General features: G+C 42.0%; 1 protein-coding gene across 12 annotated transcripts in view; it reads right to left on the reverse strand.

Moving 5' to 3' along the window:
- DMD (dystrophin) overlaps positions 1-16,383 on the reverse strand; it is a 2,039,779-nt gene that overhangs the window by 87,939 nt on the left and 1,935,457 nt on the right. For all 12 annotated transcript variants that reach the window (XM_055339022.1, XM_055339018.1, XM_055339021.1 and 9 more), the window contains 3 exons: positions 8,377-8,578; positions 6,014-6,099; positions 3,775-3,932 (listed from right to left, as the gene is read on the reverse strand). In XM_055339022.1, coding sequence (XP_055194997.1) covers positions 3,775-3,932; positions 6,014-6,099; positions 8,377-8,578 — 446 coding nt within the window. The remainder of the gene's footprint in view (positions 1-3,774; positions 3,933-6,013; positions 6,100-8,376; positions 8,579-16,383) is intronic.

Here is a 16,383-nt window from a genome sequence, read left to right on the forward strand (position 1 = left end):
CGGACGAGGAATTACACTCTTCCACCAGCTATGGGGTAGAGGTAAATTATTCATCCATTTAAATAACAATAAAAACACAACCCCCAAAGCTTGCTGATTTCATTCTCAAGGTATCGGTAAGATTCAAGGTCAGAATTCCTGTGAACCAAGGTCAGGTATGATTATCAGTAGCAATGGTAAAAGTGTTACTGGTAAGTGTAGTAGGTACAAAGGGTAGGGAGAAGCTGTTTCACGGTAGTGAAAGCAAACTCTGCGTGGTTAGGGGAGCAGATTAGGTAAGGTCTGAGAACTAGACAAACTAGGATTTATTCAGGGGGCCATGGAAAGAAACGGATTTCTACACATGTTGTCATCCAGTGAATACATTTCTTTAAAACCAGTATCAGGGTAGTAAGAGCAATGACAAGGTCAGAGTGTAGAGAACAGTAAGAGTGGCAAGGAATGAGATCAGACAAAAGAGGTTTCTTAAAAGAAAAAGTAGGCACTTTACTCATTTTTTTTCTAATTCTGAATGTCCAAAGAAGAAAATTCAGAAAATATCAGAGAGAAGAAAATAAAATCCACCTGTTACCACTGTTCGTATCTTGACGGATTCCTCCCCACCACCCACCCACCCAGGCTCACAAAGGACATTTCCAAGAGCTTGAAGACTGGCTAGCCAGGGCATATTCACTAAGTATGTGAGGACAGACTGAAGGTTTGACATCGAGAAGACAGCATTGCTATTACCAAGACACATGGTTTAGAGAAGAACGGGTTCATCCAGCAAAAGGATGAGGTATATGGGAGGATAGGGACATGGCTCCTGATAAGGGCATAGCATTTGGGAAGGCAGTGACCCCTTGTCCTGACTCCCACTCTACAGAGTCAGAGACTAGATCTTACTTATTCCTACCACAGAAGTGATAATTACATGACGTGATAGAAGTGCTAACTATCACTGCAATGGCAATCACATTACAATATATTAATGTATCCAGTCAATGTGTTGTACACCTTAAATTTTTTTTAATTTTTTAAAATTTATTTATGATAGTCACACACACAGAGAGAGCGAGAGGCAGAGACACAGGCAGAGGGAGAAGCAGGCTCCATGCACCGGGAGCCCGACGTGGGATTCGATCCCGGGTCTCCAGGATCGCGCCCTGGGCCAAAGGCAGGTGCCAAACCGCTGCACCACCCAGGGATCCCCTGTACACCTTAAATTTACACTGCTTAATATGTCAAGTATATTTCAATTAAAAAAAAAAGCAAGGTGCACCCAGGTAGCTCAGTCCACTGAGTGTTCAACTCTTGGTTTCCTCTCAGGTCATGACCTCAGGGTTGTGAGATAGAGCCCCCTATTGGGCTCTGGGCTCAGCAGGGAGTCTGCGGGAGATTCTTTCCCTCTGCCCTCCCCTCCCCTAATAAATAAATAAATAAATAAATAAATAAACAAACAAACAAATAAATAAATAAATCTTAAAAAAAAAAAAGAGGTAGCCCCGGTGGCCCAGCAGTTTGGCACCTGCCTTCGGCCCGGGGTGTGATCCTGGAGACCCAGGAGTCCCACATCGGGCTCCCTGCATGGAGCCTGCTTCTCCCTCTGCCTGTGTCTCTGCGTCTCTCTCTCTCTCTCATGAATAAATAAATTTAAAAAGCTTAAAAAAAAAAGCCAGAGCCTGCAGCCACAGGCAATACAATGAGGTGATGGGATGAAGGCTCCAGTGGCCCTTGATGCTTGAAGGCAGACTTACATTCTGACCCTTACTCTCAACTGAAGCCACAGTACACATACAACTGAGTATATATACATTTATATCACCGTATGTGTGTGTTTCACAAGTAGAATTTTAAAAGTCACAGAGGGGGATCCCTGGGTGGCTCAGCGGTTTAGTGCCTGCCTTCAGTCCAGGGTGTGATCCTGGAGTCCTGGGATCGAGTCCCAAATTGGGCTCCCTGCATGGAGCCTGCTTCTCCCTCTGCCTGTGTCTCTGCCTGTCTCTCTCAGTCTGTGTCTCTCATGAATAAATAAATAAAATATTTAAAAAAAATGAAAGTCACAGAAATTTTATTAAAGAGAAAACCATGTTTAAGAAAAATATGCCATTACAAGTTGTTTTATAACTGGATTTTTAAAAAATGAATCTGGATTATCTGTGGCATTAATATTCATTTTGTGAAAGTTACTTGTGTCTACATTCTGGAATAGAGTACAAAAAATATCTAGAGGTACTGATAGTCTATTTACATTTTGGGATGTTTGAGTATGAGGCGGAAAAAATGCATTTATTTCTCCATATCCACTTTATATTTATAGCTACTGTGCCATAACTTTGGCACAACAATCCAAACAGGCTGTCCAACGCTAAATAAGGGGGCTTATTACGTGGGCATTTAGTCAGTGTGCCTGGTTAACTTTTAAATGAATGCTCAAATGGCTTTAAACATCTCAATATTCACAATGTTCTGAAGAGGAGGCCTTCTGTGGTTTTACCCTAGTCAGTGATCAGAGACCAAAGGTCCTAACCCAATTATCTGGTTATCTCTACACCTAGTTCTATTGTTCATGGGATCACAATGGATTGAGAAATCCTATAAAACAAAAACAGCTTTTAGCATTAACAAAATCAACCAAACCTAAGAGCACCGTGAATGATGTGGTAGTTCAGTGAGCTCACTCCTTCACGGCCGGTGGTACCACACAGAGGAACAACTTTTGACAAGAAGCTATCCAGTAATAGTATCAAAAGCCACAAAACCCTTTCTATCTTTTAGTCTGGTAATCCCATTCCTGAGAATTTATCCTAAGTGGAAACCTCAATGGAGAAAAATAGCTAAATGCCTAAAGATGGTCACGGCAGCATTGTTTACCTCAGCCAACAACAGACAGAGCCGCCATGTCTCTCAATGAAGTGCTTGGACATTTGGGAGGAAGAGAGTGTTTCTGGGGGGCGGGGGCACCAACTGTGGTGAGGAAGAGGCCACGGGGCCAAATAAGAGAATGGGCAAGTTGTGCATTGGCCTAGGGATGGACACCAGCAGAGCATGAACCTCTGACCCTGTTATATGGGAAGTCACCTTTCAGGCCTTGGGATAATAGAGGAATGTCAAATCTACAGCAGGATGACTTAAAAAAACGATAGTCATCTCAAGTCTTTACCAACAGCCACTGAAAAGCAGGGTATGATGATAGAATTGAGTTAAAAAAGAATAAAGATGGGGTGCCTGGGTGGTTCAGTAGGTTAAGCATCTGCCTTCAGCTCAGATCATGATCCCAGGGTCCTGGAATAAAGTCCCACATCGGGCTCCCTGCTTAGCAGGGAGTCTGCTTCTCCCTCTCCCTCTGCCCTTCACCTTGCTTGTGCTCTCTCAAATAAATAAATAAAAATAAATAAATAAAATCTTAAAAAAAGAATAAGGAGACAAAAAGCTAAGAGACTAAAAGACTCACCTATAAAAGTTAGTTTCTTATTTACAAAGAATTTCTGGGCTGGAGATTGATTTTTTCCCTTGCTGAACCATTGCAGACTCCCTTTCTCTCCCAGCACCTTCGTAATAGCCACCACTAGGTCCCTGATGCAGATAGAGATTTCTTTTCCTTCTCTGTACTGTCCTCTCTCCCAAAACCCAGAGTCCAGATGCCACTGCCTCCAGAGGTTTCAAGTATCAATCCCCTACCTACCCACCTATCACTGGAGCTAATGTGAGAAACTCAAGTTGTCTGTTTTTATTTTCATTAATTTCTGAAATACAAAAAAGGAAACATGTTTCTTAAGAAGGTGAATGACTCACAAACTGGAAGCAGCTCCTGACACTCGGCTCAATGTTACTGCCCCCGAACGATGCGACTTCACCCAACTGTCTTGGGATCTGGATAGAGTCATGCAGGAGGAGGCCCAGCCTGCGCTGGTCACAAAATCCTGTAGAACTTGCCACTTGCTTGAAGAGGTCTACAAAAGGAAGAAGAGAATTTCAACAAACAGCAGCACCAAGTCGATGTTAGCAGAACCTACCAACCACCTCAATTCCAGCACTACTTATTGAGAGTAGCCAATATTCCCACAGAGAGGGGTTCCTTCTAATTCATGCTAATCTGCACATTTACTATTTTTATGGATCAAGTTAATCATCACTGTGTGTATACATAAAGTGTGACAGCTTTTAAATAAACTACAGCCCTGCAAGAAATGCAAGTTTACACACAGTCTTGACACCTGAATTTTCCTAAGCCAAAACACAATCCTTTGGGAAATATTTTATATATAGGATGTAACCATGGTCATAAAATAAATATTTTAGCAGTAAGAACCACCTAACTGGTCCAAAGTACCAGCCCCTTCGGACATCAGAGATTCAAAAATGTACTCAAGTTGCAACTTCTTTATGAAATCATAAGATCATTGAGTTTCTTGCGCGTGTTCCCACAGGATCCTGTATATTTGTAAATTAGCTCCCATCACTTTATACTCTCACTGATTTAATACACATCTGTCTTTGTGGCTGCAGAATGATATCCCCCGTGAGGGCAGGGACTGTATTTGGTCAGCTGTGTACCAGAAGTGTCACAGAATGAATGAACACACCCAACACTTGCAATGTATGTCTTGTTCTCAGAAATAAAATCGTTTCAATCATATGTTATTATTCAAAGGATAGTTGCCAACAGAAGTAAATTCAAGGAATTTTCATTGGCACATATTAAACTCTAAGTAATTGAATACTACAACCAGGTATCTAAGATGTCAATTACAAAAGGGAGACAGCATGCACAGCCTTTTTGTCATCTCTCCCATATACATGCACAGATTTTTTTCAAGATTATGAATTACCTTCACCTATCTCAGTTTGAAGTTTTTATTTTTATTTCACCAACCTCAAAACATGTCCCCTCTTTGTTATTTGAAATACAGGCTCAAAGTTCCCTCTGGTAGTACAATATGCTGGGATTTATACCATTGATAAGGTCAGATGATAAACTAACCTGTAAGTAATTTCACTATTTAAAGAAGGAAAACCCACAGAAAGATTCTACTTTGCTCCCAATACCTTTTTAAATGGTTAACTAAAGCTGTTCAGTGCTTTTTCTTTGGCTCCGAGGATAAAAAAAAAAAAGCTCAAGTGGAAACGACATAAAAGTGAGAGCTAAAAGGGCCTGTGTATTTCGTGGCTTACTCCTGGGGGGCAATGAGCAGTAGGACACAGAGTGGCTTTGGAGAAATTCAATCTCTTTTATCTCCTGCCCTTCCTTAAGCTCAGCACAGCTCATCCCTGCATGGCTAGGCCTTCGGGAAAGAGAGAAATGACATGATAGGCGAGGTTTGCTTAATATTCCTGCCATAAAGACTTCTTCCGGGCAACTAAAGTGGAAAAACACGGACAGTCCCTCACGATAGCAACGAATGTGTGCTTCGTCATTGCAACCATTTCTCCTCTAGCATTTGCTTTTCATTTGGATTCACACATTTTAAGCTGAAGAACCCAAGAGCTAACCCAAAAGGAAATTCTATAAGGTGATATTTACCCTGTAAGAAATGGCAAGCTATCTGTCTCTCAAGTAATAAAATGTGAGTCACGTCACAGAACTGGATATGTCTGTACAACTCGCAGTAAGATGATTATAAAATAAACAATGTTTCTTGAACACGAATGCCAGATAGTACTCTTTAAATAAGAATCCAAAGACTAAGCAAGTGCACGGATTAAACCTTCACATTTATTTTTCTGACTTACACAAAGGGGTTAGGAAATCAGACTTTATCCTCTCGGAACATGTGTTTTATTCAGACACAGTCAATGTAATGTAAAATAATACTTGGACTGGAGAAGTTAATCCTCATTCTCTATTTAAATACCTGCAATTTAATGTTTGACAGGGAACGGTACAAACCAAGTTTTAGGGCACTCTAAAAGCAGTTCTCCATCTTACAAGAGGAACCTGCCATCAAATAACAACACTAGTCACTCCTCATCTACAACAGGGGTAATTAACCAGCATTAATAAAAGAATACAGAGGTAATACACATGACTTACATCTGTACTTGTCTTCCAAATGGGCTTTACACAGAGAAATGATGCCAGTTTTAAAAGACAGGACCCGGATCCTCCCCGTTCGTCCCCTATTATGAATAATCAAACCAGAAAACAATTACCAACATTTTACTAGATTGTAAACACTTCTTAAGAAACAAACAAACCAACCAACCCTGGGATACAGGAACTCTACTGACCACTGTCTCATGAAACAAGCCCTTTATTGGTCCTTTAAAGATCTGTTAAGAACTTGTCTGCTCATTAGGTACTATCCTCTTTATCTACCTTATCAATTTGGCTGATGGCCTGGAATGCAATGGAAATGTGACCACTTTGACTAAGGAAACTTTACCAAGTTTTTGATTCTTAAAAGTCCTTACCTGAGTTGTAACGGCAGCTCTACATAAAACAAATAAAAAATATCCTTCTGTTCAATGGAGAGCCACCCGGGTTTAAGTTGGTAAATGGAAGGATTACTACTGTACCCCAAGTTACTTTGGTTACTAAACGAATTGCCTACTGTGCTTACTGAAGCCCCTCCCCCCCCCAAAAAAAAACCCAGCAAGTGACTTGCTCTGCCCTCTTTCACACTCTTAGGTTTTCATCAGAATGCCTGGGTTGAGAAGAAAATCACTCACTTCAGGCCACATGACACATAAGAGAAAATACGGACATTTGTCTCCGTAAGAAAAATGTGATATCCTCTATGAAAGAACATTCAAATATGTGATCTTGGAGAGAAATTTAAAAACAACCTCTTGCTATATTAATGTTTTAAGTATGTTTACAGTTTCACTTTTCATATAAAGATGAAATACAGTATTCCACATGACAAACTTATAAATGGTTCATTTTATCCATGGGAAGAAATGAAACACGAGAATGAAAAAATGTTCTGTTTTGTAGAAAATAATTTTCAATAATTTGCAGCTTTTACTTTGTTGCAGAAAGAAAAGTGAACCTTGCATGGTGCTTAAAAAGAGAGAGAGAGAGAGATCATAAAATAATTCTCCCATCTAGCACTTCAAAACTGCAAAGGACAGGCTCTAACTGCAGTCATTTTGGGTGAACAAAATGCTCAACTTTTAACTGGTACAATTTATAAAGAGAGTCCTAATGCATTAACAAAAATTATGATCGTTGGAAGATTCTTTGCTCTTTAAAAAAGGCAAATCCAAGTTTAACAAATAAACTTCCTAAGATAGCTCAGGTCTTCAAGGAGTTAAAATTGTCCCCAAATAATGGTGAGGCAGGTAGAAGGGAAGTTCTATACACTCAGAATCCATTCATACGTCATCTGCAAAGAGCACAGTGCCAAAACACATGTGAAGGAACACCTGAGTACAAACCCTTATCAGGGCAAAAGCCAAGTGTAATAAAAATCCATTATGCTCAAGGGCTTGGTAAATAATTATCAGAATTAAATAGCCAGGTAGCCTTGGATTTCAAAAGGCACTACCTTATCAGAATAACCATGAAAAAAGTATACATCTTAATGACGGAGGTGGCAAGAATCTACGACAAAGGCAAAAGGCAAAATAGTTGAAATGCAACTCCTTTCAGAAGACCTTCCCAGATTTCCAAACGGGGATATGTTCTTGTTGGCATGTGAAATGAGGCATGTAATCATTTTGAGGTCTAAGAAGAATTCAGTCAAAATTAAAACCAATTCTGTCTGCTAACCTTCCTCAGTTGTCTTCACGTAAAGCTCAAGACAAAAACAAGAACTGGGGATACCTCCTGTGTGCAACTCAAAAGAAATAAACAAAGTGCTCTCCAGGAGAGTGAAGAAGGGAGGTGCTGACCAGAAACTCTGGGAAACGTTAGAAAACTTCCTCAGTGTGAGAAGCCAAGTTTGTCCCATTAAGGTCTTGTTCTCATTTTGTTTGGCTTATTAATTCACGATCTTCTGCAAAGAGCTCCTGAGGATCAGGGCATACTACTCAGATCTGGTGACAGGTGTGCCAGCATCTCCAAGAGCACATCCATTTCTGCCAGTGCGTGGGAGCCACCCCCGAAGTGGATGGAGGAATTCAAATTACACAAGAAAAGGCTACACACTGACTCATTCTACTATTTGAAAAATGAGTATGAAAAATGAGTCTCTCAGGGTTTTGTTTGTTTTCAGAGAGCCATCTACATTCTAGCTCTCACCTCCTAGATCATCCAAATATTTTTCAGCTTCAGTGAACGCAAGAATGATTTATCACAGGGCCAGTATTAGGTCACAGGGCTTCATGAACCTTTCATCCTGAGGATGATATTTCTAGACTGGGGCCCCTGTTGTGATGCTAATTACACCGGCACCATTCTGTTAACTAAGTGTCCTGTGGCCGAGTCCATAAAGAGCTTGCCATACGTACGTGTCATAAACATTCAGCAGCCAATTGAGACACATATCCACGCAGAGTGGGACGTTGACCAGATTGTTGTGCTCTTGCTCTAGGCGATCATAAATAGTGGTCAGACAGTTAATGACCTGCAGGATATCCATGGGCTGGTCATTTTGCTTGAGGTTGTGCTGGTCCAAGGCATCGCATGCAGCCGATAGGCTCAAGAGATCCACTGCAAAAGCCACATAAAGTCACAGGTGATTCCAGGGGGAAAATCCTCTTTTCATGCTTTTTCCCTTTCTTTTGAAAATCCTGGTTGGGTTGTCTCATACTCTTTAGTGAACACCAAACCCAAAACTTACCCTCTTTAAAAAAAATTTTTTTTAAATTTAAATTCAAATCAGTTTACATGTAGGGTATCACTGGTTTCAGGGGTAGAATTTAGTGATTTATCTGTTGCACATAACACCCAGTGCTCTCCTTAATGCCCATCACCCAGTTACCCCATGCCCCCACACACCTCCCCTCCAACAACCCTCAGTTTGTTCCCTATAGTTAAGAGTCTCTCCTGGTTTGCCTCCTTCTCTGCTTTCATCTTATTTTATTTTTCCTTCCCTTCCCCGATGTACATCTGTTTTGTTTCTTAAATTCCACATATGAGTATTTGTCTTTCTCTGACTTATTTCACTTAGCATAATACCCCGTAGTTCCATCCACATCGTTGCAAATGGTAGGTATTCATTCTTTCTGATGTCTACGTACTATTCCATTATGTGTGTGTGTGTGTGTGTGTGTGTGTGTGTGTGTATATACACACACACCTTCTTTATCCATATGCCCTTAGATAGCTCAGCTGGTAGAGCAGAAGACTATAGAGCTAAATCCTACCCTCCTTTACAGTGGTTTGTCTTCACCCTCCAGCTCTAAGTTTGAGGTCTGGAGTATTGAGGATCTGAGGTTACTGTGAAATCCTGCTGGCACTGGGTGAAGAATGTGGGCAGGGAAAGCTTCCATTCCTGAAGTACAGGGGTATTTGAGAGTTAAGGGGATCTAGAATGTTCTAAGGGAAAAGAGTCATTTTCACATTCTGAGTAAGAAAAACTCTGTTTTACTAGAAATTTTGAAAGAGTTTTTCAGATTAGTATCAGAGAAGGTCAGTTGGCTTAATCTGTATGGTTAGGCTTGTGTAAACTCTCTTTCCAGCTATGCATTTGTAATCAAGTGTTTTTCACCTTGAAATACCAGTCACGTCACAATCTCTCTGCTACTTTAATATTAGGTGAAAAAAATCATCAACTTGATTAAAATTTTCAGAAGAGAAACTAGGGGGATCCCTGGGTGGCTCAGCGGTTTGGCGCCTGCCTTTGGCCCAGGGCACAATCCTGGAGTCCCTGGATCGAGTCCCACGTCAGGATCCCTGCCTGGAGCCTGCTTCTCCCTCTGCCTGTGTCTCTGCCTCTCTCTGCCCCCCCCTCTCTCTCTCATGAAAAAATAAATAAAATCGTAAAAAAGAAGAGAAACTAAAGTTAACTGCATAATCTACTCAGTGGTTAGACCTGAGGCTCATTTATTTCTTTACTTTCAAACTGTATTTTACAACGTATTTTTCAAGTCCTCTAAGAATTTTCTAAGATTGGCGGGGTGAGGGGGACAGTGGATTCCCCTGCCCTGAAGTGTTATTTGCTCATATGCTGCAAGACAAAAAATTTAGCAAAAGCAAAACCTCAATGTTGTCCAACTCGAAAGCAACTCGAAAGCTTTACTCCCAAATGTCAGGGGAAGATGCTCTTCTCTAAGGCCAATTTATTAGCCAAATTGGAAATGCAACAACAGTGCTTTTCTAACACCTTATACACTTAAGCTCTGCTCTGAATTCTCCGTCCTTTGAGACAAAGAATCAATGGTAATTAAGTAAATCTCTCCTGCATCTAGCGGGAGGAGGCAGGACAATTCTGATGTAACCGCAGATAAACCTGGGCCATTCCAGTTCCTAAACCAAGTGCCCAATGCAAACAGATGCAAATTTAAAGCTTCAATGTAGTTTACTAGTTATCTGTAGTCAGTTCGAATTAAATGTGAAGGGAAAAACAGTGGTTAATACCTCTGTAGGTTCATACCTATGTCGTGCACGTTTTTCTCTTTTAAAAAAGAAAAACAGTCACCTTTGAAGTTTCTCTGGAAGCCAGGAGGAGACCTGGTGGTGGAAGCAGGAGGGGTTTTTGTCTTTCATCCCAGGCAGTAATAAAGCTCTGTGGCTTCCATGCAGTTTCCCTAAATGCCCTGGACTAGCACTCACCCTATCAAAGCAAAGGCCCTACTCCTTTTGGGTTAAAATCCTCTCAAGATAGAGAAATGACCTCTTTACATGGAAGCCGCGAGATTTTATTTAAAGTGGCAGAAAAGAACATAACTTGATTTCAGAGGGAGGCAGGTAGGCAAAAGAATGAAGAATTAAAAGATAATAATAACATAAGCAGGCAGGAGGCCTGGAGCAGGAAGGCCTGGGGAGCAGGAGCTGCAGGGAAGGACACCAAGGGCTCCAACATTCACCTCCTCCTCTTCTGCGTGCTGCGCTGCCTCACAGGGCCAATGCTCGGGTGCAGGTAGTGAAAACGTTCAGAAAAGCAGCTCGTCATTTCCATTAGCACGAGAGAGGAACAGCTTTCTTCCAAATACCAATATTCGCAGCATGATTCTTTGTAAACTGAAGGAAGCTATGGGTAGTTGGGAGTTTTTCTATTATTTTCTTATTACTCTGCCTCAATCATTATAAATATTTTGCCTTACATCCAAGGATACAAGAGCTAACAAGTGAGAATTTTTAGGCTCAGTTTTGTGCTAAGAGTCTCATTTACTCGTGTGCTGGAAGCAAACGAAGCAGTAGCAAAATGGCCTGGATTTCTCTTTACGGAGTCCACCCCTACCTCTATACAGGTGAATGGCTAACACACAGAATAGAATATATGGAGTAGAAATAGCTCCAGAGAAGAGCAAGGCGATTGCTCTGGAATAACGAGCAGGGATGACATAGTTAAGAGAGAAATACTGTGCAAGGAGGGAGCTCTGCTAGAACCAGATGCGGTTAACCATGAGAACGGTCCCTCGCAGGGGACAGGAGAATGCATTTCCCCAAACAAACATATCAAACAGAATTCCCCTCTCATGGAACAATTTTTTCAAAGACTTCAATTCAGGTCTCCAGAGCCATACTACGCACTTGAAAAGAGGTGGGAAAATCGATAGGGACAATTTAATTGCCACACAGACAGACACTTATGTGTTCAAAACGGCCATCTTAAGGAATACAGAGAGATTTTTTTTGATGAAACATTAAACATAATGATTAGCTGTTTTTAGAAGCCTCAAAAAGCAACCAACACACAATTGCGTGAAATTTTTTTTTTTTACCTCAAACTAGGAATTTCCATTGGGGGATGGATGTGAATATATGTATCTTCTTACTAGGGAATATATTTTAAAGCCATACAAAACCCCAAAAATATGCTAATACACCTATCTTTCCAAAATTGTTTGTGCAGTAGAGGATACTATAGTTTTTTGACCTCATCAAAGAATAGGGACCACTTGGTGGCGTCCCTCTGCGTAAGGGCTGTGGGGTTGAGGGTGGGGACAGGACAAAAGGACTCCCTCTCCAGGACCCTCTTTGCTGTGCAGGAAAAGCAGAAAATGAAGGCAGGGGAGACTAAGCACATTCACGGCTTATGAGGCTCTGGTTGTGACTAATCACCCTTTCAACATTCTAGATTCAAATGCTACCTCTACTCTTCTGCATATGTCACAACTGAGGAGCTGAAGCCCAATTTTTTTTTGGTCTTTTACTGACTCTTGGGCTCTGAAGGCTCCTGGAAAGCACGTTTAGAATGGTTCTGCAGTAGAGAAAGCAGAGACCAGAGAGAAGGAGCACTGCTGTGAGAATTCTAGCAGGACACGTGGAGGTCCATACCGAAGAGCAGAAACGGAGGTTGCAGAAGGTGTCCTTGTAGACTTTACAGAAAAAGAAAACCATCTCACATTTCCTACCAGTAAGAATAGTGGGACAAAAGAGAAGCACCAGAAAGTCAGTCAGCGTAAGTCCTACGGTGCCTATATAACCCCAAGCTCATTCCATGGGTCAACCCAGAGACTCTGTGTTAACAAATAATCCCGTGACCTACTTTGTGCAGACAGATACAGAGGTGGGTACTGGGGGCCTAAGCACTATGCATGTGCTGGCTCTTGCCCGGGCAGCAGGCACTTTCAGGAAGAGGAGGCTGTTGCTGACATCATGTCATCCTCCAGCCAGCTTACACTTTCCAAGCACATCTCTGCCCAGCAAGAAAGTCAGTGCACTCTGATGTGGTTATCTGTGCTGTGAGGGTTAATTTCAGAGGCTCTGGAGTTGGCATAAGATGTTGTTTGCTAAAATGGCTACACAATGCAGAGCCTTGATCAAATCAATGAAAAGAAGTGCCTTACTGGGTTGATGTGTAGCCATGGGTTACAGCTTATCATTACCGTTTATTGGTAGAAGCACCACTGACCATTTTTACCTGGTTTGGGGGAGACCCGTGAAGGTCGCTGAGTATGGGACTGGCTACATGAACAACATGCCCTCCGCTATGCACTTCCTAGCTTCCAAAGGTGTTTGTGCTGACATCGGTGGTTCTTGATCCAAGAGAGAAAGTGCACCCTGGTACCGCCTTGCCAGAGAGCAGGCACTTGGGCCTACACCCAGCCTCTCTGGACCCTATGCTGTGAGGCATCCTGTGGTTTTGATCCTGCCTTTAATGCTGATGGCATATTGTAGCCTTTTCCTATAATGAACTGCAAATGTCTAAACACTGTCATTTGGGTTCCATTAGTCTTCTTTAGCAACTGAGCCCTGACTGCTACTCCCAGTGCAATTAGTGTCAGGAGTGAGAGTGTTTAGAAGACCCCCAACTTATCCTTAGCTACACATGTGGCTGCAGTGTTACTGAAAAAGAAAAAGAGACGATTCTGTTAGAAGGGATGAAAATGAACCGTTGACGCTGGTTTCCAAGCTACCCTTGATTTCAAGTAGCACAGGCTTTGACATTGGTTATCGATGATAGAACTTTCCATTGGAATCTAGAAAGGGCAGAATCTGAACCTGAGACGCTAACAGAATGGATCAGAAAGGGAACTGAAAGCCAATAGCAGGTCAGCTAAAAATTCAATTCCTGGGATGCATTATTAGCAAAGTTCAGAGGAGTTCAGAAGCTCCTTTAGAGGAGTTTCACTCTCTCTGGCCTGCAGGTGGAGTTCTAACCAAAGGAACCTGGGCAACTCTCACTTTGATAAATGGGCTACACCTGTGAGACCACTTACAATTAAAAAGATAATTCAAGTGGGGGAACTTACAGGTGTTCCCTACTTCACCACATTTTCTTTTTCGATGCCATACCTAGCAGTCCCTGGACTGGGGCTACAATTAAGAATTTCAAAGGCTGGTAATATTCTGAAACAGGATATTGGGGCTATTAGTGGGAATGTCGAGTGTTAAGAATTCCAGGGATTGATGGAATGGATTACTCCTTCCCCACCCCTCATTGAGTTGGGCCTGGCTGTCACAAGTGTTTTGTTGCCTAGAAACAGGATAACCCCATTTTTCTGTACTAACCCAATCTGACCTGTTACCATTGGGAAGAAATTGAAGGGGAAGCCCTGCCACGCCTCATCTTGCCACCAGCTAAATATGCACTAGCCCAGTTGCTGAACCCAAGAGACATACTTAGTGTGTGGGTGGAAGGTTTGGACTAAAATTAATGATGAGGAAGAAAGGTCAGATTGTTGCTGAAGGGAACAAAGCCGTGCCGTGGGTGTTAAAAACAGGAAAATCTAACATAATGTTGGTGCCCAGAAAGAGGCTTAAAATATGCTCCTTTAGCTATGAGTCAACTGTCTCTTTAAAGAGTCAAGAAGTGAAGAGGGCAAATCTATAGAACACACTGGATGAAGATAAGTGAGTTCTGATTGTGACCATGAGTCTGCAGAGCACTTGTAAAGTAGCTAAAAGTAGTCCTTTGATCCTTGTTTCGCAGGACACATCTGTTATTAAGGACCCGTGCTGAAAAGCTTCTTATGGGAATATTTACCCAGTCAAATCTGGAGAATACTGATTTATAATAATCCGAAAGAACACTGTGTAGCCATTGTGCTGCTGAAGCTTTAAGAATGGCATTGGGTATATGGTAGAAGGTCTATATGCTATATATCTCATGTGTCACAATTTTACATATTAAAAAAATAGCTATTTGACCTGATAGTATGTGAGGAAAGCCACAAATGGGTGGAGGGACAATTGGAACACAGACCCCTGAGGAATATGAGCCTGGACTGGTGGGCCCACATCCCTGTGATTGAAAAGCCACAAATTTGATGCAGACAATTCTAGAAATTTCTGTGCATGTGCACACCAACAACTCTTTAGGAGTGACTAGAATTCAGATGATGCTAGCCTGGGTGACTTGACAGTTTTGCATCTCACATTTATTTCCTCCCTATAGTACAGATGTTACTACACAAAGGCCACAATGTTTCTGGTGGACCAAAGAACATGGGACTGGGTGAAATAAAAGAGATCAAAAGCAGAGTGAGGAGCTGGGCAAGGAATATCCAGCCAGCCAGATAGAATTGGCTCTGGATGGGAAAAGATATATTTGGGATGAGAAAGACCTCCTAGTGCAAAGAGAGAGCACTTGGAGGACACCCAACACCAGAAGGAAGGTGAAGGATGGCCAGCCCCCTAGAAAGTAACTGGAAATGGAAGCTATAAGGTGCTTCTTATGAGCTTCGACGCCACCACTCAGGGCCAACCATTCTTTCCTTAAAGCGCACCTCATGGGTACTGGACGTATCTTAAATAGGACTCCGGCACTGTTACTGTTCCTGGAGCAAGAGAGGTTCTATTCTAGGAGCCCTCTCTTGGGGCACTGCCATCTGTGAAGGCTGAGACAATAAGCTTGGCTCTGACCCTCAAGAATGTCTCACATCCTGAGATAACAAAGATATGGCTTCTCACCTATGTGAAAAAGAATGTGTGGTATATGAGAAAAGCAGATTATTTTTTGGGGGGGGGACAGCCATGATCATGACCTGGCCTCTTGGGCTGCCTTGCCATGATGTAGCCTGTGGCTGTGGATGCACATCCTGGCTTTCAAGCTGCCACCTCCCTGGCGCCTTTCCCTGCACCAGGACAGAAGGTGTGTCCACTATGCTGCCGTGGATCCTGTGAGCCTTTGTTAACAGCTGAACGCCATTGAATGCCACCTTCAGTGCCCTCTTATAAGATGAGGTGGTTTCACCAAGAAGGGAGGAAGTCTTTCCTCCTGCTTTATCGTGACGAGGCTGAGTCCAGCAGCTGTGACTTGATTCAGACAACTTTAGGCCATACAAAATCCCTTTGCTAGGTGATTCAGTTGCTGCACAGAGGCAAATTGTTCTCTATTGCTCGTTTGAAGTATATTTGCCATGTTTATCAACTGCAGTGCATTTAGCCCTACGGTGTGGCCTATCTCCAACCCACCACATGCTAATAAGCTAAATACACATGCTTTATGAAGTGCATTTTTCTTTCTGCTCTTGGAAGTCGGCTATATTTTTAATTGTAGAAGCCACACACCTAGAGGATGTCAAGAGAACTAGAGATTGACAAAGAAAAAGCTTAGATGATCTTCTTCCTAACTTTCAAGAGTGGGGTATCAGCCATATGAACCAGCTTACAAATCCCTCTTAGCAAGATTTTCTCTTTGTCTCTGCTTTTCTGATGAGTTTAATTTTCATTCACAGTGCGTCGAAAGGCAGTATGGAGTCATGCAACATTAAACCGATTACAAACTGGGGACATTATAGGCCAGTGGCAAAGCTCATAACTTAAATAGCAAATTCTCTATAGTGGATAAAATTGTGTTATTTGGGTTTCTGCAGTATTGAAGCTTTGATAGTGAAGTGTAAAAAGAAGACCAAGTGCTTAATGGCAGTAGCACTACATATTTTCTAAAACACCAGTAATTCAAA

The sequence above is a fragment of the Nyctereutes procyonoides genome, unplaced genomic scaffold (genome assembly GCF_905146905.1).
Source record: "Nyctereutes procyonoides isolate TBG_1078 unplaced genomic scaffold, NYPRO_anot_genome, whole genome shotgun sequence".
In the NCBI taxonomy this organism is placed as follows: Eukaryota; Metazoa; Chordata; class Mammalia; order Carnivora; family Canidae; genus Nyctereutes; species Nyctereutes procyonoides.